Source organism: Chelmon rostratus, chromosome 1, assembly GCF_017976325.1.
Source record: "Chelmon rostratus isolate fCheRos1 chromosome 1, fCheRos1.pri, whole genome shotgun sequence".
Lineage (NCBI taxonomy): Eukaryota > Metazoa > Chordata > Actinopteri > Chaetodontiformes > Chaetodontidae > Chelmon > Chelmon rostratus.
This window is the reverse complement of record NC_055658.1, coordinates 17,057,015-17,081,745: the sequence shown is the minus strand read 5'-3', so window position 1 is coordinate 17,081,745 and position 24,731 is coordinate 17,057,015. Positions and strand designations below refer to the sequence as shown.

The 24,731-nt window shown below is 42.1% G+C and overlaps 1 protein-coding gene across 1 annotated transcript; it reads right to left on the bottom strand.

Moving 5' to 3' along the window:
- Positions 1–1,231: 1,231 nt before the first annotated feature.
- Positions 1,232–23,663, bottom strand: aldh1a2 (aldehyde dehydrogenase 1 family, member A2). Its single transcript, XM_041944423.1, has 13 exons — positions 23,431–23,663; positions 15,224–15,328; positions 14,497–14,637; positions 13,925–14,054; positions 11,961–12,022; positions 11,132–11,260; positions 9,979–10,092; positions 5,703–5,805; positions 4,869–5,053; positions 4,543–4,707; positions 4,166–4,323; positions 2,375–2,449; positions 1,232–2,139 (listed from the first exon to the last, which is right to left on the bottom strand). The coding sequence occupies exons 1-13, from the start codon at positions 23,545–23,547 to the stop codon at positions 2,067–2,069; spliced, it is 1,557 nt and encodes a 518-aa protein (XP_041800357.1). The 5' UTR covers positions 23,548–23,663; the 3' UTR covers positions 1,232–2,066.
- Positions 23,664–24,731: the final 1,068 nt, after the last annotated feature.

Here is a 24,731-nt window from a genome sequence, read left to right as displayed (position 1 = left end):
TGCTTAGAAATGAATCAGTGTTTAACAGTTTGTATGTTGCCTCTGTAGTTTAATTTCAACAGCCTCATCCACACTTACTGTAGCTTCTTTAGATATTTTATAATCAACATGTTTCAGACTTTAAAAAGCTGTTTTCCATTGTTCTCCTCAATCTGGCTGTTTTTAACACGTCACAGGAGGCAAAGCACAGGCGTAAATAATTAAATGAATGATGGCTGACTTCCATTTATCTGCTTCACTTTCAGGGTCCTGGTATTGTTCATGGTGGCTCACTGTCTCTCTGTCTTTCTTCCTTGAATAAAACATTGTTAATATATAAGTAACACCTGTGCTTGTCCTACGACAACAAGTCAAAATTTCTGCTGTGACAAAGGCTTGTGAGGTTGACAGGCAGGAATTTAACATTTGTTTGGCCTTTTGAATATTTCTATTATTGGGGAAAAAAATTATTTGTATTTAATCCTTCAGTCGGTGATCGTGTTACCTATTCTGTTCATCACACATTTGTATCTCCCACTCTTGACTCATGACTATACTCAGTGGCTCTCATGAAGACTAAATTTGGACACCAGTGCAGTGAGGCAACCAGGCTTTAGGTCATGCATGTAAATGTCAGAAGTTGTTATTAAGCAGCTTCTGCCCTTGGAAGTTGCTCATGCCACCCCCCTCCCGCTCTATAGGTCACAACAATCGCAATATGTCAGTCATTCTGATGACCTGTCTACTATCTATTACGGCAACCCCTGCTCACTGCAGAACTGACCAGACTCCATTAAGAAAATGCTAATTTTTCTGAAAGCGTCTTATCTGATGCACGTCTAACTTTTAGTGGTTAATGTGGATTATTTTTATTTTTTGTTGCTTTTTAAACCTCTCTTTAATAAGAAATGAACAGTTACTAATTGTATTATTATATGTTCTTTTCCTACTGTGACATGCCTGAAAAAAAGCATATCGCCTTGGGGTCATGGGTCTACCTGTCCAGTAGGTGGGGCTCAAAGAATTAAGAAACACTTTTACAAGAGGTTCTGCAATCATGAGCTATGGATAAATGCCCAAGAGGAACACTGTGAGAATTAATAATCGCTTTTCTTTTTTATTGAAACTCTAAATTGTGTGACTTCTTGAACAGGCTGTGGACACTGAGTCCTACTGATGTATATAGTGAACACAGAGGAAACAGTTTTCCAGTAAAAAAGCTTTTACTGAAAAAAAAAAAAAACTATGGTCATTTTATCATTTCATAGCATATGATTGTATAAACATAAACATAGATGGACATCAATGAAAATCAGTTACATAATGTTTAAAATACATCTACTCCTCTTTTAGCAGGTGAGAGTAAAATGCTTTTAAGAGGTTAAAATCTTCACGTTGACATACAGTGTTAAGTCATAGAAGCTAAAATATAAACAAAGACAATTAGAAATCAATTATAATGCTGAATTAACATTTCATCCATTCATATCTGAGGCTGACTACATCAGTGGTCTTGAACGAGCTGACATGCTTGCATGAATCTTACCAAGACAATGACACATGAGGTTTTTGACGATCATACCGCACAGTACAAAGAAAAACTGCCTCCCAACACGTGACAAGTTGCTAGTAAAGGGTTGATTGCAAGTGCGGTGACTGAGTCTCTGAGCATCCAGCATCTGGGGGGAGGGGGGAGTGAGGATCAGGCTGTAGCGGCTAGGAGGGGGTTTGTTATTGGGGTTTGCAGTCAGAACAGCCTCCCCCATCGTCTCTGTGAGTGCTTTAGTGTAGTTAGTGGAGGAGGTATAGATTATGGGGGTAGTTCAGTCGTTGTCAGTTAAACTAGAGACAGTCCACAAACTCAAGGCGGGTGGAGATAGCTGGACAGGGATTGGCTGACTGTCCATGGCGAGCGTTGCAGAGGTGATGGAGGAACTGGGAGGGCAGTGAGTGGTCACAGCCTGTAGTTACCGTGGAGATAACTAGTTTTGATGGTTAATGTTGTTTGCCACCGTGGACGGACCGACAAGAGGCGGTGTCAGTGATGAGGAAGACGCTAGCTCCTCCCAAAAAAAAGGGTGGCTGCCTTAAGAGTTCTTGGCGACCATCTTCATTGTGATGGTCTTCAGTTCTGCGTACTCCTTCAAGCCGCTTTCTCCCCTGAAAACAGACAACAGGAAATAGTAACAATGCTGCTCGTTGTGTTTAAACTATCATGCTGACAGCAGCTGCGAAATGTAGTGCACACACTGCTGGAGGCTCCTGATGGAGAAATACTGCAATATCCTCTTAGATAAAAATTTATGTGATGTTAAGCAATTTTGGAAAGTAGGCTTTCAAAACACAAAGTCGGTGTTAGTAATATTCAGCTGGCAGGCAACCAGGTCATACTCACAATTCACGTCCATTGCCAGACATTTTATATCCTCCAAATGGACACTGTGTGCTCAGAGCGTTGAAGCAGTTTATCCTGGGAAATACACAAAACATTGATCACTCTTGTGCCTTCGACTCATGTGGTTTGCTATTATAAAATGGTGCATAATTTTGTCCAAAGCAGTAGTATTACAGCTGCATTCGGTAAGACTGATGTAAAAACACACTGTCATCGTCATTGGTATTTTGGAAGCCCTCTAGATCTAACTACATAATTCCTTTATTATTTAGCAAACACAGCTGAAAGTTGTCAGGTTGTATATTTGTGAATTCAGTAACTGCAGCTGCCTGGTAAGGAAAGAATGAATGGAGGCTGAGTAGATTGAAGCTGAGGTGGAGTAGGAGTGGGAAAACATGTTGGAGAAAGGTTCAGCCTGAAGACAAAGAGTTTTCAGTCTGAGGAAATGGGACAAATCTCTGACTGAGAAGATCCTGAGGAGGAGGAGGGGGAGGACCATTTTCTGTTATGTGAAGCGATGGTCACTTTACCACACAGAGGGTTGAGCTAAAGCATTTCCTTACAAGAACCTTTCACAAGGAGAGACAGACGATTTAAACAGAGCTATCTGGAGATATGAAAAGATGGAAGAGAGAAAATTTTCTGCTATGTGCTGGGATTCAGCCTTTTTAGCCATTGATGGGTTAAAGGGATTGTTCAACAGTGAACTGAAATGTGCTCATTTGCTTTCTTCCTGACAGTTAGATGAGAAGATTGATACCACTTTTATGTCTGTACAGTAAATATGATGCGATCGCTAGCAGCCTAGCACAAAGACTGGAAACAGGGGGAAACAGCGAGCCTGACTCTGCCCAAAAGTAACCAAATCCTGCTACCAACACCTCTTAAGCTCACTAACAAACATGTTATACCCTGTTTGTTTAATCTATACAACAAACAAAGAGTTTTTTCATCAATGTGATGTTGCAAAGAGCCAGTAATAAATATTGTATTTCCTATGGTGATCTGGGCAAAGTAGCAAAAAAAATCTATTGACGAGACTAAATAATCCATGAAGGGATGAAATGAATTCCCTCAGATGTTACCCATATCTATAAGATCAGGAGATGGCTAAAGACACAGCTCAATCCCAAACGTCTTTACGTTGTAAGGAGCGGCCATTGTGGTTGGTATCAGCAGTGAATATTGTTTGGAATAGTCAAGGCAGAAAAGAGGTTTGGTCCTTCTCAAAGTACCGAACAAAATCTTCAGCAGAGGAAGAGGAGTGGGCTGGTGACTGGGCAGCTTCAAGAAAGAAGGACAAAGCAAAACAAAGTTTCCGCAGCTCGCGGAGGATTGCAGTCAAGTATAACAAGTGGTGAAAAATTCCTGGCAGATGCTGTTTGGTAGCTATACTTCCACCCCTACTTATAGCCATCTGCAGGTAATTACAAGAGAAACAAAACAATTTTAGGTGAACTCAAGAGGTAACATTTTATGACCATTTCATTCATACAAATTGTAAAATAAGGGTGTCACTTTACATTTACAATCTACGTTCTGCATTATCTGCATTGTTGTCGTGCACTGGCACGTTGCTTTTGATATTTTTATATCTTGAATGTCTGAGCTGAAGGGAAAAAAGTGAAAAAGAAGGAAGGAAAACATTTCTTTGCGGCTTGTGTAATGATAGTGAAGTGGCACGTCGCCAGTTTACAGTCTCTGGATGCCAGAGTCTGACATGGTTGATACTTCCCACATGAAAAATATTACTGATTGCATCTAAAAAAAAATACAGCAGATGAAACTTACCAGACGGTGCCAGCCTGCATGGCTGTGGAGATGGTCATGGCTTTGTTGATGTCACTGGTGAATACGGCTGCAGCCAAACCATAATCTGTGTTGTTGGCTCTTTCGATCACTTCCTCGATAGTTTTGAACTTCATGATCATCTGGACTGGGCCAAAAATCTGTGAACAGATAAAATGTAAAGGTTGCAGATCTTAAATCTTCTCATGCATTTAACCGATCTGACTTATGTAAAGTCTCAATGCAGGACATTGAGTTGAATGGAGTATTTTTATATTGTGGCATTACTACTTTTGCTTCTTCCACCACTGCTTTCTGTGCAGGTTTACATGCAGCATTAGTGCTTTAGCTATCAAAATCCCTGCTCTTTCTCATTGTACCTCCTCTCTGGCGATGCGCATGTCGTCCCTCACGTTAGAGAAAACAGTGGGCTCAATGAAGAACCCTTTCAAGCCCAGAGCTTTGCCTCCACACTCCAGCTTGGCTCCTTCACTGATGCCGCTCTGGACAAACTCCAACACACGATTCTGCTGCTCCCGGCTGATCTGTGTGGGAGGAGGACGGACATTATATGAGAGACCAATCCAAAAAAGACAGAGAAACAAACATTTTGAGTGAAAAGAAAAGACGCAGCGAGTGATAAAAGTAGCTGCTCAAATGAAACTCCTGCTGATGTTTGACAAAGCCGAGGATCCGTTGACCTCACCTGTGGACCCTGCTCAGTAGTGGGATCAAAGGGGCTGCCGACTATCCTCCTCTTGGCTCTCTCCAAACTCCTCCGAACAAACTCATCATATATGGGCTCCTCCACGTAGATGCGAGAGCCGGCCGTGCAGCACTGGCCTGCGTTGAAAAACACGCCCTGGTGGGCCTGCTCTACAGCCAGATCCACTGGGAAAAAAGGGGGCTTTTAGTTAATCAATAGCTAGATATAAAACAGTTTCTTAGACATTAGACACACTGTCCCATACACATGGGTATAACTGAAAAGTAAGAAGCATTAAGTCTAATGTTCACAGAAATCATCATCACATCTACATATAAAAAAACTTCATTTGGTAAAAAAAAAAAAAGTAATCCATGTAGTATATTGTTACAAAATTTGCCCCGATATTTATTGGAGCTATCCTGTGCAAATCTGATACCTGACACCTGAGAGACAGGACCCTGCTGTTGTGCACGAAGGGTTAACGGACCCCCGTGATTTATAGGTCTCGGCTGAAGCACCCGACTGAGTCAGGGTCCATTCTCCTGATTTACAGGCCTTAGGGAGCCCCTCTCACGGCTGCTGAAAGCATTTGAAAGCCTCGGCACCCCCAGTTTGGTGAGCCACTTAGAATTTATATGAAACCCATCCATCCCCAGATTTTCATGGCACTACAAATGTTTTGAGCATTTTAAGATTCTCAGTCCATGTGTGTTTATCCACAGATCGAAGGTGGTGAGAATGGAAAACTAGCAAAACAACGGCAGTGACGGACCACCCAATGAGGGTGACAGGTAAATGGAGCGCTGAATAAAACATTACTTGAAAACTTACAATCAGCATCTGCAAAGATGATGTTGGGGTTCTTTCCTCCCAGCTCCAGCGTCACTCTCTTCAGGTTACTCTTCCCAGCTGCTTCTTGGATCAGCTTGCCGACCTAGCAAAGGAAACAGATCTGGGCTTTAGTCACATAGATGCAGGCCCGTGGCCAGATCAGTAAATCAGCTGGAGCCATTAAATAACTTAAAGAGGCTGGTTAGCTCTAAACAGGGAATGCACCGGTAGGCCAGCTGAAACATGAGTTCTGCAAACACACAGAATGAATATCTATTACAGGTTTTTGGAGACAGCAACAGGAAAATAAAATGATGTTTCAGCCGGTAACAGCATCTGATGTCTAATGAAGGCAGGAAGAAGCAACCACAAGATGTGTGGGTGGTGTTCTGTGATCCGACTTTCTAACGGGGGTGGGGGGGTAGGGAGTATGAAATAGGTCTGGTGTAAAGACAACAAGGGGTTTGCTGTGTTTTTTTTCCTTTACCAGATTTCTTCTTTACTCCTTATCAGGAGTGATAATATCACATAACAAAATGAAAAGTAATAAATAAAACATTTAAGAACAGCACTGCTTGATAGGGTCACTACAGGAAATCACATATGTAACTCGTCTTAAGGGACCATACCAGTGTTTTTTCAAGTTTTAACTCCTTTACTGTAAATGATAGATACTTTACACATTTGCTGACCATTTTCAAGCACATGCTAAAAAGTTTTGGATTCTTTAATGCATTATTTCCCTTGTTTTAGTTATGGTATGGAAATAAACTAGCAAAACTAGTTTATACTGCGTCATCAATCACAGTGAACACCACGTGTGCAATCATTTTTGCATTTTGCATTACAATGTTATTCCGTTATCATAATGAGGAGGCAGTTTAACATTACACTGATTTGAAAAATCTGTATTTCTTTTGCTCACAATGTCAGTGTTAAAAATTTATGGCAAACGTGAGAATCTGTGTGACTGAATAGAAGTGATCTATTTCAGGAGTCTGACAAGAGATCTGAATGATGAAATTAAAAAATAAATGCCTAGAACAGTAGACAAAACGTAGGGTTATCTTTAGCCAGCAGTTGGATATCTTATGTTAGGTTAGCACAAAGACTGGAGACAGGGGGAAAGAACTAGCCTAGCTCTGTCCAAAGGTAACAAAATCCACATATCGGCACCTCTAATACTCAACAATTACACATAATCCCCCCATAAAACCCCAATTTGTCATTTTTACTCATCTGCTTTTATGTGGATTATAAGGGTGAGGATTAGAGGTTTCCAGTGTATAATCTATGCTAAATCCAGTATCTAATGTACAAGTAAAAGAGAACATCAATCTTCTCATATTACTCTCAACAATAAAGCAAATGCACGTACTTCCCAAAATGTCGATCTGATCCTTAAAGATTGAGGGAACATCATCAGTCGTGGTAATAACGATGTGGTCATTACATTAAAAAGTAACAGTCTCAATAGTATAACGAATTAGCTGTTTTAACTGATACCTTTTCTATGTTGTGACATATTGTATTAACTCAAGATAACAAGCCTGAGAAATCCAACAAACCTCCCTGACAACCCTACACCCTAAACAAGTATTCATCTTCCTGTTACTCATACAGCCTGTTTTATTTTCCGAGAGAACTGACGAGATAAAGTGGAAAAATACCCTCTCGATGGCCAAACAAAAAACCCCCACCTCCAACATGGAAAACACTGATCTTCTCTCACTATCTTCTCTGGTGTCTGAGTTGCTTTAAGATACTAAGATATAATAGGAAACAATGGATAGAACAGAATCGACCTCTGTGCTGCGGCTGGTACCAACGCTGCACGAAAGCAACACAAAACTTGACTCTACTTCTTGTTTCTGACGTGTTTGTCTGTCTTTGATCAGCAATGCAACAAGGCTGACTAAGGGAAGGTTAGCGTGTGTTTATTCAGGGGTAAAGGAAACACGCTGTGCTGCGCGACTCCTCCGTGTGGAGTCACAGCCACATGTGAGTCAGTACGAGGATGAGTTGTGGTCCTAGAATCCACCTGTAGCTACACCACCATCTTCCACCCTGTGAGGAGATGCTTTGGTCGCCAGTATCCCCCACCCCTGCTACTACAGTGCAGTGACTCACTGTCTGGGCATCAGAAGTCTCTTATAGCACTGGCTCATTCTTTCAGTAATTGACTCCAGATCACATGAAACAACAGGAAAACTAGTAAAAAAAAAAAACTGGGCCACTCACAAAGGAAATGTTCAATCAAGACGAGATGATAAAACAAAGATGTTTGTGTTAGAAGGTGTATTTATGCAAGCTGGCGTGCACACGCTCATTGTGTCTGTGTGTGTGTGTGTGAGAGAGAGAGGGAATGACAAAGGGAAAAATGTATGTTTTATGTTATTCTGATAAGGACACAATGAGAGCCAGTCATACACGGGTTCAGTATTTGTAAAAAGTTCTGATTTTGGACAATTTAATTTTCTAGCGAAAAGCAGGTCAATATTCAATAGAGATCAATAGCGACCGCTAACAGCTTCCACTTTGATTAGGTCTGATTAGTAGATGAAGCTATGGAGATAGAACAGCAATCTTTGACTGTTTTTCGTCTCTAACGTGCTCTGAATTAAGAATTCAATAAGACATTTGAGGGTTGAGATTAAATGAGGTAAGAACGCGACTAAGAGCCATGATAGCAGCTGTGAGGCTCTTACCTCGACACAGCGTCGCTTTGAGCTTAATGCTAGCATGTCAGCATGCTAACATGCTCACAATAACAATGCTAAATGACGGTTAGCAGGTATAATGTTTACCAGGTTCATTACCATAGTTAAGCATGCTAACATTTGCTAGTTGGTGCTAAACCCTACGGCTGAGGCTGGCTGGAATCAATTTAGCTGATTAACCAATGTTGGCCAAATTAAAATTTCTCTTCGGAGATGAATAAAGTAAGTATCTATCTATCTATCTATCTATCTATCTATCTATCTATCTATCTATCTATCTATCTATCTATCTATCTATCTATCTATCTATCTATCTATCTATCTATCTATCTATCTATCTATCTATCCATCCATCCATCCATCCATCCATCCATCTAAAGACATTTCACTAGAAAACAAAACCTGAACCTCATGGTGGTGCTACAGGAAATGTCACCAAAGTCAGCAGGGCTCTTCATCTGGGGATCATGAATGTCTCTACTAAACACATCCGTAGCTATTATTCCAAGAACACTGCCGATAGCATGTCTTAAATCCTTCTTCATTCACATTTATTAGTTTATGAATTACTCAATTTATTACCTGACATGTTTTCTACTTGAAATTATAGCTTTTGCACTCAGCTGATTATGGGGGTATTGGAAAGCAAGCAACAAAACACAGCTCCCTCACTCTGACGTCCATTCACATCTGAAGCTAACATATATCTCTCATCGTGTGGCCTAATTTTGCTTTCATTACTGTGACTGTTGGCTCAGTAATCTTTGACATCTATACCTGTGTGGGCTTATCGGAGGTGGCTCACAACACAGTTGCACACTGGTTCTCCAACACACCACCAGAGTCAAAACAGACATCTCCAGAAACCACAGGTCGAATCCAAACATTACATAAACCTGGCTCGTGCGCCAAAGATGCATGTGAAATACAGGCTGGTCCCATCATAGCATAAATTGTACATCAGGATTGCTGTAAATGGTTTTACCAGAGCCTTTAGTTTGCAGTTAGAAATAACAGATGTTTATAAATGATCTGCAGAAAAGGAATCTGCTGTCACTCCGGCTGTTCCCTCTGGCCTGAGGAATTCGTTCAGACCGCAACACCTCCGAGCACTCAACACCTAACATGGTATGTCCTTGATGATTTAGCTTTCCATTAACTGCTCCCCTGTCCTGCAAAGCCACAAGGGTTCATGCTGTGTGTGTCCTGATACTAAGTTCAATGAAAGCGCTGTGGAGGTACGTCAGTACTGCAGAGACAGTGGAGGGAAAACAGATGAGGCAGTGTTTTCAGAGAGATGTGTTTGTATACTCTTGACAGCGGAAATATGTGCATGTGTGCGAGATAAAATCAAAGCCCCTCTGTCATGAGTAGTAATGACAGGGCATGCAACTTAAGTAAGTTGTTTGTCATTTAGACTTCAATACAGGCACAGAACGTCCCCTAATTATTCAGCCCGCTCTTATGCTCTGCACATGTTGGTCACTGTGTCACTTGCCGACAAAAGCGAGCTGCAGGCAGCTGTTGATCCGAGCCGCTTTATTGGAGAAAAGTACCTTGGTTGATCCTGTGAAAGCCACTTTGTCTATGCCCATGTGCGAAGCAATTGCAGCTCCTGCCGTTGGCCCGAATCCTGGCAAAATATTGATGACTCCCGGTGGAAACCCGGCCTGTCAAAACAATATGAGAGGAAACAAGCTTTAGCAGAGATGACAGCAGAGCCAAGCAAAACCACAGGCGGTGTGGGGGAATCCGGACCCAACCCAACCTCCCTACCAGCAAAGTACGGAGAGAACATCAAAAAGAAGAAGGCAACAGACAGATAGTCTCCAAAAAGAGGCGAGGCCAGAGAGGGCAGGGGGGAGACAGGGAGGATGTGGACACTGGGATTTGTACAGCATGATTAGGTTTCTCTACATGAACATGTGATGCTGCATTGTTCCTATCATGTTTAATTTACTCTCTCGCAACACTCTCTAACAATAAAATACACTGCTAGCACACTTTGGATTTCAATTAACCACTCATTCATTTAGTTGTATTTTATATGGACTGTCTCAGCTGTGCTGTATGGGAAGCTCTGTTATGCTTGCTTTGTGTCTCAGTCTTCAGTTGTAACGTGTCAGTCCTGATATTCAACTTCCTGTTGAGTTTCAAGTCGTTGATTCCAACGATTTCATTCATTTCATCTTAAAGAGTCAACGTCACTAAGGAGCTCCTTCATTTAAATCTTACACACTGGTCCTTTAAGGACCACAGACAAACTCCATTGACCTCCATTGTACTGGGGAAGCACCAAAAATCTCAGATTGAAATCTTGACACCTTGGCTGATCAAAACTGTCTGCAGGGCTGCACACCAATACGAGTCAGTGCTCAAATCTGCTTAGATGAACTGACCCTTTAACTCTTGCAGACTTTTTGGCTAAGGGTGGAAATTAAAATAACATCCAGGATTAATTACAAATTAGAATTACAGATTCTGAAAAGATGCACCAGATAGACAAGTGACACTTTGCTAAACATCTGGTTTTTGTCGCCTTGTGGTTACACTAACACTGGACTATCCAAATAAAGTGTTTGCCAAATTCATATTGAACACTGTGTTCTTGGCAAACTGAAACCTGAAAGTGATTCTGATTCAATTATTGGAGTATTAACTTTGGACTTGTGAACACATTGTGGTTGGCATAGAGACTCTGTCAATTACCTCCTTGACGAGAGCGGCTATGTAGAGGCAGGTGAGCGGCGTCTGTTCAGCGGGTTTGAGGACAACAGTGTTTCCACAAGCGAGTGCTGGACCCAGCTTCCATGCTGTCATCATCAGAGGGAAGTTCCACTGTGCGTGACCCACACACACACACACACACACACACATGCAGGAAAAAGACATCATACATCTGACTGACACACTGGGTGGTCACAAGTCAAGCTCAATAACTCATCGCTCTTAAGTCACTTACTCTCATTTTCACTCTGTCTAAACATAGTCAAGTGAGAAAATGTTCTCGGCACTTGTACAGTATTTTCTCTTCCCACAGTATTCTGAGAAAGCCGGGAAATTGCAACACATGTGCAATAAACCCATATCACTGTACAACACACAGGCCTGTGTTATTTCTGCTTTACACAGGAGCCCATGGGGCTCAACGCAGAACCACACGCTTTCTGCACTCTTGCACAATCAACAGTGTCTCTTTCTCCTTGATCTTTTCCTCCTTTCTCACCATTCTCCTTTCCCCAAACCCACTATGTTAAATCCCTCAGCTCACTCCTCTGCCTCTCACTTCTCGTTCTCTATTACACAAGCTCGCTGGCACCGTTATTTTTGGGGCTTACCAGCAGGATTTACCCGAATAAACAGTGACTGTCAGGGAATTACTGGAAAATGCAGAATGTAATTCAACAAACAGGCCAGACGAACAACCGCCGACATCTCTTTCAAACATAGCCAATTCACTGTTATCTGGGTTTTTTTCTAGCTTTTATGTCCATTTGTATCCATCATGCATGCCACTTGTAGGAAGGGTGATACTCACAGGGATAATTTGTCCACAGACTCCAATGGGCTCATATCTGGTAAATGTCAGATACTCTCCATCTGTGGAGGAACACACATGCAGCACACACGCACACGCACACACACACACGCACACACACACACACACACACACAAAGAGAAAACAGGGTTAGGCATTTCTAGCTTTAGTTTAAAGCTTGAAACACATGAAAAATGTCACCACCTGATACCCCCGGTGTTGTTGACTCAACATGTTAATTTGTAAATGAATCCACATGCAACATTCCTGATTTCTTTACCCTGGTGAGAGATTACATTTCGTTTGGAGCCTCCTACAGCACAGGCATGTGTGTAACTGTTTTAGGTCATAGAGATGGGTGTTATGCTGGAAAGGTTTGCTCATTCTTCTTGCATTACTTAAGTAAGAGGAGGTACTTACTGAGGGTGTGCCATGCTTGTTCATTCTCCACAAAAACAATTGATATTGAGAAGTGTGCACATAAATTTGTTACAACAGTCGTCAGCTGATGAAACATTGCCTAATGTTGCATTTGGATTGGAATGATCAATGATAGATGACAAGCCCAGATAATCGCTTTCAACGGGATACAGTGAAAGCAAAGCAATGGACACAAAACTGCAGTAAAGATCCCCAATTGTCAAACTTTTCCCTTAATTCCAAAGTGGATGTTGAGTCTTTTCAAACTGTTATTGTTTGGAGAACAAAACTACACACCTACTAGACATGAGATTTTCAGGAGGAACTCAAGTGCCTGCAGGGTTTGTTTGAAAGTGTGACGCCTGCAAATGACTTATGCTTCAATTTGGAACAAGCAATGTAAACTTTACCAAGCTGCGCAGCCAAAGGTGCTTCACACAATGACACTCCCCATTCATTTCTCCCGGTCTATGATACAAATCTAACACAATAAGCTCAGGATAACGTGCAGGATGGACAGATGCTGAAGGGCTGCGGCTGGCATGGCGATGTCCTCTTCTCTGACATTTTCTCTGAAAGTCTACTGGTGCAATAAAGCTTAAACTATCACCCTGGGACAATGCTCACCGTGGCTGGTTTGGCAGCAGTCTGCAAGAGAAGCTTTGAGAGGGACAACACAGTGCTGTCAGGAGGTTTCCCGTGCCCTCTCTCTTATTCTACTTCCTTTTTTGCGCTTCCTGTTGAAAGACACAGCCAACTTTCCCTTCTTCACACCCAAATTCAGCAGCCTTATTGTCCTCAGGACAGTAAATGGTTTGATTGATCACCAATCTAACACCTTGCTTTTTTTTCCGAGTAGAAAACTTTTTCGTTTAACTAATCACACCAAAGTTCTTAAATCAGCTATAATCAATATATTTTAACAAGCTCTTAAAACCCACTGTGCACTACCTGTCCAGCATCAAACACCAAGTTAGCTATTAGCTGGTGGCTTTTAGCAGCCACTAGCCAGATATTTCCCTCAGGAGTTGGAGGAGACCAAAACAGAGTTGAAAGACTGTTATATTGGATTTACATTCATCAGGTGGTTTACAGCTTGCTAAGAAGTTTGCCATTTTAACTTAAAAGGTGATAATGTTTTCAGTGCTGTGCAGCTTGTTCTTCCAGGTAATTCAATTATTTCAGGTTTAAAATGCATCTATATTACATCTCAATACAAATGTGTCTGACAAATTACATTCACAGGGAAATCATGATTTACCAACTTTTGGTACCACAGTTTTTAATGCTTAGAGACGAGACAGTTCAGTCGATGCTCAAAGTAATGTGGTTTGATACCCAGCCCCACTAAAAACAAGCCAGGGATTTCACCTAAGCAACACCTCAGTGTTCATCTCCTAAATGTGATCAGAGACAAACAGGAGTCTTTGTTCAACATCTTGCACTGTCATCCTACTTAACTGTTCAACTTTTCACCTCATCACCAATCTGCCTTTAGTCCATTTCACTAAAACGTCGAAGTAGTTCTCAAAGAGGCGTCTTACCCATAGGAATGGAAGTGCCGTGGATCTTATCTGCATATCCAGCGAAGTATCTCAGTGTCTTTATGGTTCCTTGGAGGTCCACAAACAGGGTGGGCAGGAAAGGTTTCCCACTGTTCAGTGACTCAATAGTCTGAAGAGAGACGGGGGAGACGTTTGAGAAATATGCGATATAACCTAGTGATCCTAACATAATTCCATACTGTTCCAGCCTTTACACTCTCCCAGGGGTTAAATGTGACACTAAGACAACACTAAACTACAAATACAGCCCCTAAGTTACAGTTGTAAGTTCTCTTAAAGGCAAAGCAAGTTTATTTGTGGCCTATTTCAGAAACCGGCAACTCAAAGTACAGGAGGCAAAAAAATGCATTAATTAATAACCAAAATATAAGAATAAAATGAAATTAACAGACAAAGGATCAATGCTTATACTTTAGTTTCAGTGCAATTACAGTGCAGGTGTGAAATTGAAATTTATAGGATAATAATCAAGTGGATGAGAGGTTAGTATTATACATATACACATTATATCATTAACTGATGCAGAAAATGCCAATATTTGGTTAACTTACTGCTAAATAGACACTGTCTCTCTCCACTAGATCAGCCAGTTTGGCCAGCAGACGACCCCTCTCTGATGCATCCATCCTTCGCCAAACGGAGCCCAAAGAAAAGGCAAGACGAGCCGCCTGCACCGCTTTATCGACATCAGCCTACCAGAGACGAGAAGGAAACGTACTGATGGTCATCTACTCTGAATCAGTGAACAGGTGTATCCGTGCACTCCCTTTGACATCTTTTTGTGTCTTCTCATATGTAATACTAATATATAAATAACTAAAAGCAAGACATAAGAATAATCATTGTGAAGCTATCCAGTGGTGGGATGTAACTAACTCAAACAGTGCATGTTAAAGTACAATTTACACTTCTACTTCCACTTCACTATATTTCATTAGGAAATATAGCCCTTTTTAAGCAACAACATGTATTTAACAGATTTAATAGCTTCTACACCATTAAAGTACTGCTTACATATTAATGCATCATAATGATCCAGTTATATGATAATGTCACACTTACACTGGCCATTCCGCATAATGAGTACTTTGTAACGGTTGATTCGTGAAGTACACTTTGTGCAGATACTGTGGCTTTTACCTGGGGTATTTTTATGGTGTGCTATTGATACTGGTACTTGAGTAAATGCTTCTGCCACCACTGAAGTTATCTGCAGAACAATAACCCTGATTTCAGTGAAAAAGACAGACAGAGGATGCTACGCTGTAGAGTATTTACCTTCTCTGCCTCCTGGACCTCACAGATCTGCTCTCCAGTGGCCGGGTTGTAGGCTGGAAAGACCTTCCCACTAACAGAGTCCTGCCACTCATTGTTGATGAAAATCTGCAGGAAAAAAAATGTACTTCTTAGTATTTTAGCAAACAGATGCAATAAGTCATGTTCTAATAAGGCATGTTCTTTCTTTGCATGAATTAAATGTACAAAATGATCATTAAAACCTTATTCAAACTGATGTCATTTGACTACAAAGCAGCTGAGTTTGAGTGGGAGATAATGACTCCTTTTTTAGGTTTTAAATATTTATGTTATGTTAGCAATCATTTCATTCCACCATGTTGGCTGCAGTGGCATGCTTGTAGTGGAGGCTGTGAAAGACTAACAGCTCTCATTCAGCAGGCCCAGCTCTTCCAGACTCTTGTGTAAGGGATATGGGAGAATCTCTGGAAATCTGGACGGAGATTCCTGCCTGTCCAGCATTGCTCTCTGGGGAGTGCTCCACCATCCAGACAAGGGGGTGGGTTGAGAGGGGTGGGTGGGCAGATAAATCCCTATCAGACACCAGACCCCCACCCATCCACCCCCAAGCACACAGACACACGTTTCACAACATCACTGCTCGTTTACGAGATCATAAAACACGTGCCGCGCTTGGTTTCTGTGATGCGTTAAAGCGAGTCTTCTGTTAAACAACCGGCTGGGAACAAGACGCATTCAACATCTATCTAGACCAAAAAAGACAAGAAAGAGAAATCCATGTTTACATAGTCACAAAGCTGAGAATTATGTCACCGAAGTACAAGCAAACCCTTCATAAGCTGGAACAAAACGCGAGGTGTGATTTGAAATTGCGAATATATCTCATGCAATTTTTTTAAAAGAGCCCCTTCCGCGCTGACATGTTTAGATCCACTAGGCAGACTACTCACACACTGTTTTTAATGGCTGTCAGTCTGCTTGATAGATTGACTGCAAGGAGAACATCTGCTGGCACAATTCTATCTCTGTGTATACATATGCTCTTACCGGCCATCTACTTTAGAGGAGTTCAGATGCACCGAGAGCAAACCTGAGAGCAGGGTTCAAGTATCCCGCTGGCCTGAGCCTCCCTAAACTCTCCAACATGTTTACCCCATAAATGCTGGGCTTTAAGTACTATTTAATTGGCTGTAAACTGTTAGCCATGTTTACTTTCGGGTTGGTATAAAATGCCAGGGAGTCTGAAAACTGTTGGAGCAAACACATCACTCCGCCTCCCTCCTCCTCCTCCTCTTCATTCCCACGGCTCGCAGGCTCATAATGTGGACGCCGCGTATGAATAACTCACATGCGGACGTTTAAGGTGTTCAGTATCTGTGTGTACCACCCTGCAAGAACCATACGTTACAGACTCATTCCTCTACGGTTCCTTTGTACCCACACCATCCCCCACATATCTCAACACACACACACACATAGACATAGACCGGGCTGGAGAGGCTCCTCTCTCCAGTCTTCTCAGGGGCCACCTTTAATCTGACACTCATTAAGAGCACTTCATAAAATTGTCAGTAACGATAAGGAGCAGAGGGCCAGCTACAAAAACAGAAAGTCCTGTAGAGCACTGAATTAGTTTTTAAATTTATAGGGGCCACTGAAGTGGGGCGCCCTAAATCAAGAGGAGCCCCCTGACAGCCTCAACAGTCCGAGCAAGAATGCAGACCATGGGCAGCTTTATGCATGGCGTAACCCCTCTCACAAGACGCTGCTAAAGGAGAACGGATGAAGCAGGAGAACAGTGGAGCGGACCGCCACCTAAATCACGGCCAGAAAAGGACAACTGTCAGCCACCGCTTGGCTCGGCCCTCTCTCTGGGCTCGGACTGGTGTTGGACTTTTGTCTCGTTCCATTGAGAGACTTGATTAAGATGACAGGACCAAGTCGTAAATCAACTCTCAAGGTTTCTTAAAATTGCTCTTAGGATCGTTTGGACGAGGGGCAAAGAACACAAGAATGAATAAAAAGTGCACATTTTCAAATGACAAATAGTGTTTTTCTTTCCCATTCCCTGCAGGGTTGCTGCTGTCACTTCACATGGTGGTTTCGTCTATAACAATCAGAGTAGAGTTAAGTTGGTATCCAGAGATTGCAGAGATGATGATATTTTCCAAACAAACACTTTTCCTGCAACTTTTAAGTTATCAAGCGTTAACAGTTTGTGCTGCTGCATTTGTTTAAAAGAAGCGTTGAAACGGACGCGTAACGAGGATGCCTGATGTGAGAGCTAAGCAGTAAGCATATAGGTCAAGACTTTCTGCATGGGCCACGGGGCAGCTGCAACATTTAGCAACTCCAGTCACATCATCCAGGGACCGAGTTCCTGACCATGGGGACGATAAAGAGATTAGACATGTTGTACGCAAACAAGTTTTTTTTTTTTTTGTTCATGCTTCAGCTGAGCTAAAACCTGGTGCCTGTTTGTTGATTTGGTTATTTTAATGTAACATCTGATGCAGGCGTCTTGATCATCTTCATCCATTACAAAAGCATTTTACTTGAGATTTCTTCACCGTGCACCAGGTAAACCATGAGGAATTTTTTTTTCACGTACACAAAACTTTGCGTGATTTTTTGTGATAATTCATTTTTTAGGAGTGAACTGCAATGGGAAGTGAGAAATGCCAAAATATTTTCTGCAGCCAACAAAACATCTGTTTGGCTCTTTGCTTCCTCTCACAGCTCAGACGCTAACGGCTGAAGGAACATGCAATGCTGCTCAGTTCTCGTCTTATATAAGGGGGAGGGGGGAGGAGGAGGGGTGGGGTGGGTTGGCGTGGGGCGGGGGTGGGGGCGTGTGGGTTTATGTATATGTGTGTGTTTATACACAACACGCCAAGATTCCACAGCCAGACGAATCCTAGCCGGGCACCTGCAACACTCGTCTGTGCAGGAAGTTTCATATCCTCCCCTATCACAGGACCTCTATTTCCTCTCTGGTCCTGGATGGCTTTCAAAACTCTTATAATTGCTGCTGTTACAAGTGAGGGGAGAGCATGTGAAAGTGGAGACCAGCTGGTGTTTTTTCTCCTACTCCTCTCCGCATGTCTGACACCACGGAGCCTTCATGTTTTTCATTCACACACCCACAGACAATGCCACCCTGCGCTCCTGGGTTTGGCGAGGGCGACCTCGCTGTCACTGACTGGCAAACGTCTTTGTCTCTGCGGTGTGTGTGGGCAACCGGCTTGAGTTGTTCACCCTGACTCAGAAGTTCTGTGAGAAACACTGATTTGACATGAGGCTGCAATTACAAACAACTTCATGTTCACTTTTTCAGTTGATTCACTCATTTAATACATTTCTTCCAATAGTCAGCAACCACAGCAGAGCGTGCACGCCACTGGAGCAGCAGACACTTTAGATTAAAGCCTCTCTCAGGCTTTTACGGTGGTAATTTCTTAATACCTTTTATGAAATCACAAGGGGAATATTATATTTTGCATTTTATAGCTGAAGATTAGTGTTTGACAAAGTTTATGGGCAGATTTTCATCAGGAGTTAAGTCATAAATTTATCCAATTGGTACCCGTGAATCTCAAACCTTTCCTCCACTTTCAAATATCTAATTTTTTATCACTCAACAAAAACATATCATCTTCCAGACTTCATATAAATACACCACACAGACCTCGCTGTACAATCTTGATGAAATGAGCGATCAAAGATTGCAGAGGGATAAAGACAAAGGCTACATGCAGTTTGATTTTCATGAATCAACAGTAAAAACTGACCCCCTTTCTCACTACTGGCCTTTTCTTTTTCCTTTGAACATCTGAGGTTTGATGGGTTTCATGTGTACTTAACCATTCTTTAAATCTCAGGTCAAGGGAATGTTTAAAGAACAGTAGTTTTACTCATGGGATCGCCGGACAAAGAGGAAGTCATTTTTAAAAGACATGTGATGCTTTTCCGCAGACAAATAAACATCTAGAAGAAGCACTTGTGCCTCTGCTGCGTCCCGCGCTCGCCGGAGAAAGAGGCCATTCCAGCAGATTTATGAAGGCCAGAGTTTTTCATAATGACACCGTAAGGATTTACACGTTCCTTGTCAGGAGGGCTGCAGACTGGAGGTGCGGGAAGTTAACATGGTAACCTTTCTGTCACTGCTCTTCCTTAAACAGTGATTAAGTGACAGGGGACATGATGTTGACGCGTCTGCTAAGATGATAATTTACACTCGGTGCACAAGTAGGCATTTCACACCAACGGACATATTAATGGCGGTGCACACTTACCCTGTCACAATCAAAGAGATGTGTTTTAGAGAGTATGTGGCCATGTGTGAACTGGGAGATTGTGTAAGCAAAGGCAGAGAAGGTGTGTGTGTGTGTGTGTGTGTGTGTGTGTGTGTGTGTGTGTGTGTGTGGAGGGGGGGGGGGGTTCTCGCTGTGCTAGTTGTGATAAATCATTTAGTTGCACAGTATCCCCTAACTTTGACTCTGTTTGATCTTGATCGCAGTAAGATGGTGGTTTTGAAGTGAAAAACTCCAGAGCTGCAGGTCAGGCTCTGGCGAGGCAGGGCCACTAACCCACACAGTGAGACAGGGCCATAATTTACACCCCGGTGGACAGCACCTAGCATCGGGGAGCCCCAAGCCTCCATCTGTGCTATCTCAATCAGTGACAGATTGATGGAGCCTCTTATTCATCCAAACTGAGTGGATGCCTCTGCATAGACTGCTTTACAAATACACGAGTCTTTAGCAGACAGGTTCGGCACAGGTTCCTATGGTGAAAGTGCACTAATGCCACCATGAGCAAAGCAACAAAGAAAATTTATAACTGTTGATTAGATTAGGAGATCTTTAACCTAGACAATGAGCACAGCCACTGAATTTGATCCCTCAATCTGGTCCTTGTTAGTTCTTTATATTTTTAGCACTATTTTCTATGTAATTACCCTATTACAGAATTAGGCCACAATAAAACCAAACTGGAACTACAAACCACATTTTTAAAAAGCTGGTTTTTTTGTTTGTTCTTTTGTTGCACATACATTCTTCTGATAATTTGTTAAAGCTTAACTTTTCATGCTTTTAAAAGAGTCTGCAGAAGGCTCCATTATGTCAAAATAAAGGGCAAAACAATGTGCTGACCTTTCACTTTTACCACGTGCAATAAAAACATTTTACAGACTGTTCCTTCAAAGCAAAAGCAGCAAAGTTATTTCCATTCCTGTAAAATCTGTCCCACTAAGTGTCTGGTTTAACAACTCATTATCGCTGAACAGTGTGAAAAACCACAAAGGCCAAAAGTATCACCCACCGAAAAGAGCAGGGAAAGTTTCTGTGTTTGCCTTGATTGTTCATACGTCTCTCCTCTCCACTTCTACCACAAGTGGAAAACATCAATAAAGAGCTATCATGGCACTTTTATTTATGGCTTCCTCCGTGGTCCTATCAACCTTTAAACTGTTTCTGTCTTGTAACCCAGCTGTTGGAGCCTTCTAGCGATAGAAATGTGGGGGTAGGGGATAGGACGACCGAGAGCCAGCTCTACTCCTCATGCTTTTAGCCTCGAGAGAGAGGGAGTGTGAAAACTACCAAGTCTGCTTACGGGGATATCAATAGACTAATAACAGAACTCTAATCTTCGATGAACACAAGAAGGCAGATAGCTTTACTGATACAATCAGCATGTCTTTGACCGTGAGCAGTTCATGACTTGGTGAAGAGGACAAGGGGCAAACCTTGATTACAATAACCCTTTTATATCCCATGCTTCCCTGTTATAGAAACAAACCTGTTAAGTAATGATACTGTATCAGCCATATCTCTGTTTCCAGGGTTTGCATTGCAAAATGAAGATGATAGCCATCATGACTAAATGACTGAAATTTATCAAGATTTTTGAATTCAGAAAAAATTAATATTGCTGTTATATTGCAGAGAAGTTTAATGTATCTAAAAACAATATCTGAAGACAATCTGTGCAGCTCCATCCACACACCCTATAGGCCAGTGAGCAGTGTTGGTTGTTTCCCTTGCAGTCAGTGGGGTGGAGAACAGGAACAGGGTGTGAGGAGAGCCCACGCCAGGGGTTCCCATAAATCAGGGCCCTTCTGCCCCCTATGTCCACCAAACCAACAGGGACTGGATGATCCAAATTCCTGGGGGTTAATTCACCAAGTCGCTCCCTAAATTTCCTCCTGTACGCCATTGCGTCCACCCCTTTAACTTACATTCCGCACTGTGAGGGAATGGAAAGCTTGCAACACGACAGAGTCTACACAACACGCACCGTCCTCTTCACGGTGCAGCAGCGTGCCCTTTGCACTTAAAGCACAGAGGCTGGTGTTAACACAGAGCAGTTACAGCACCGATTGAACTTACACCACTCTATCATCAATCTGTCCTCTAGGAGACCTGGCCTTTTATCTCGCAATCATAAAAATACTTGTTCTGTCGCTGAAAGACCAAGTTTTGTTCAGTGGCGACAAGTCTGCAGCGAGCTACATCCTGGCTTCACAGGCTGATGATGAGACATTACAAGAATCTGAGAGGAAAAGACCTGATCTTTAACCAAGGACTTCAATCCACTTCAATGTGCTCCAGTGTGTGAATATGTTTTTTTAAAAAACTATGGTGAAACTGCAGAGTTGATACCAAACACGCAACAAAATACTTCATATGAGAGCTATTTTCAACACGTGTAACTGGAAAATAAGAGAATGTGATTCACTGATTATTGCTTCAATTACGCAATAATATGTTTAATGCTATTTATCTATTATGGGGAGAAAATGTTGGAGCACTTAACTACAGAATATAAACTTACACGCTGTGTCCTCACCAGATGTTTTAATTCAAATCCCTCTGAAAGCAGATTTTTTTTTGATCATATCTCCAGCATAATTTGTTTCATGTCTTAAAGTTCTTTGTTTGAGTCCAGCTTCTTTCTCCAGCTATTTCTGCATCCCCTCTCTCCCACCCACACACTTCTGAGTGCAGGGAGATCCAGAAAACTGCCCTGATAACACATTCTTTGACAATGTGCACTTTAACACGAAACCATGTATTCATTACTAAACCAACATGCTGTCATTTAATAACCAGACAATGTCTGATTTAAATCTCTGCCAGCTCTTGGGTTGTGACCAACCTGTGAGTGTGTAAACTGCCTTGATTGCCAATGTCACTGACAGAGAAGCCTTTAGGCATTTAGAAATTGGGCTGTTTTGTTTATACACAAACTCAGCCTTTGCCACTGATTCCTCAAATCATTGTGAGGAATCTAACATTAATTAAATTAAGAACGTTACAACTCATTGAGTACCACAAAATCACCACTGAGGTGAAACATAGTTATTATAATAGGAGGACTGAATGAAAGAGAACGATTTTTATTATTTCAATTTGATACGTACTCCTTTAATTACTTTTTATTAGGCGACTTTAGTTGAAAAATAGATTTTGTTAATTAGCTTTCCGTTCAGTGATCTGAAATGATGCCGGCCTGTGTCTTGACTGAGTGTGCACTTCAGGTGCAATGTGGAATATGTACGATCAGAGTAAATAATTGTCCAGGTGACTCAGTGTTGTATACAATTTAGGAAAATTTCCTTAGTTTTTTACCAAAACGAGCTCAACCTATGACACACCCTTATTAAAACATAGTTGCGCCTCCTAAAACACGGCTATTTTGTGGCATATGGAATTATAACTGTCCCAAGTTATATACAAAGTCAATTATCAGTCTTCACCAGGTTTATGCAAAGACTCAAATTACAAAATGTAAATATCTCATTTTTTTCTAAAGTGAAACCAAGAAAACACAAAAATAATTAGAAGGCTCCTATTCTAAAATATTTTACGTCCGTGATCTGCGTCATTAGAGTAAATGATCTTGTGCAGAGGTAATTGATCATGTAATGCTGAGCTACGCTGTGCACGTGGGCGCAGAAAAAAAAGATCGGAACTTTAAAACGTGCAACCGTCAGACGATCGACTTTGCAGGGGTTGTTACGAAGTCCTGTTTTTGATAAGTTTGTCAGCTCCCACGGGCTCAGCTGCTCACACACACAGACACACACACACACATATTAAAAAAAAAAGTTAAGCTGAAGAAAAGGTTTTGGTTAAAAGACACACGATCAGACGTCTGCGGGTGAGGAGCTGAGTCGCTGCGCAGAGGGAGCCGCTCGTCAGCGGACTGAAACAGAAACAGACCTTGGTGTACTTGATCTCCGGGTTGGGCACCGGTGAGGGCATCAGCTGGAGGGATGCCATGAGAGCAGCGGGGTCGCTCTTCACCTCTCCGGGGATCTCGATCTCACTGGAAGTCATCGCGGCCGTCTCTCCACTCGTCTGCCTGCTGCGCCTCTCCGGGTTTTTTCAACAGATTTCTGATTAGGACTTTGGGCTCCTTCCTGGGTTTATAGCCAGGTGTGAGCCGCGGTTCATTTTCATTGGGCAAAGGAAAGGGCTGTCCTTTTGAAAATTAAATTCACGCATTTACATAAACGACCTCAGCCATGCGTGTTAAGGAGGAGAAACACAGCCACCCCACCCACCTCACACTCACGGTACACTCATTTCCACTGTTTTCACTCACCAGAGGCTTTCTACAGTAACTCATGCTCTCTCTCCCTCTCTCTCTCTCTCTCTCTCTCTCTCACACACACACACACACACACACACTCACACTCACTCACAACACATGGTGCCATAGATTATGAAAAGAGTTTGGAATTGATCTTTTTATCTGAAGTTTTGAATGACATGTGAGCCAGTTTGCGCAAGGGTTTATAAATATGATCATCTGGTGAAACATATTCACTGAAACCTAATAGTTCACTGAAGCTTACATATATTTTCTTTGGCCCAATACACTCACCACGAGGTCCATTTAGCAGCTGCTCCGCACTTTTATTATCACACGACCTCAGCTGGTGTTATAGTTTCTATTAATCTGGGCACTTTAAGGACTTTTGTCCATGTTGGCACAAAAGCTCGGATTTAAAGTTCATTCTGGACCTTGGCATCGGTGAATAGGCCTATAAAAGCATATTTATTGTTTACTGAAAATATAAACTTACCTCCTTTACACCATCATTACGCATTTCCTAAGTGACATAAAGGTGTCAAACTGCTTTCCTCGGCTCACTATCACCCCGCAGTCTTTATTTGCCTAACACAACCTCCCCACGGTCTCACATGCTATGGAAATGCGCGCTGGAGGGGTTGCTCCTACTTGTTGGGCTGTTGTTGGCAGAGATTTGTCCCGCAGGTGATAATTCCCTCCAGCGCCTCCTTTAAAACTCCCAATAAACATCCCGCAATCAGCTGCGAGCGAGCCTGTCGCCGAAAACTGGAGGAATTAAAGCAAATCCGCGCAGGAATTAACACATCTGCAGCGCTTCCTCGCACGTCCATGCGGCCGCTCGGGTTGGATAACAGTTCAGTTCAGTAGATCAGAAGTTTAATTTAAGTTTCATTTGCATTTAAACTGTGCTCATAAAGGAAGAAAT

Excerpts from the sequence above, each read along its gene's own strand:
- aldh1a2 (XM_041944423.1), bottom strand. The coding sequence starts at position 23,547 with ATGACTTCCAGTGAGATCGAGATCCCCGGAGAGGTGAAGAGCGACCCC. Across the intron at positions 14,055-14,496 it reads GAGACAGTGTCTATTTAGCA|ACTATTGAGTCACTGAACAG; the intron begins GTAAGTTAACCA and ends GTCTCTCTTCAG. Across the intron at positions 2,140-2,374 it reads TCTGGCAATGGACGTGAATT|GGGAGAAAGCGGCTTGAAGG; the intron begins GTGAGTATGACC and ends GTCTGTTTTCAG.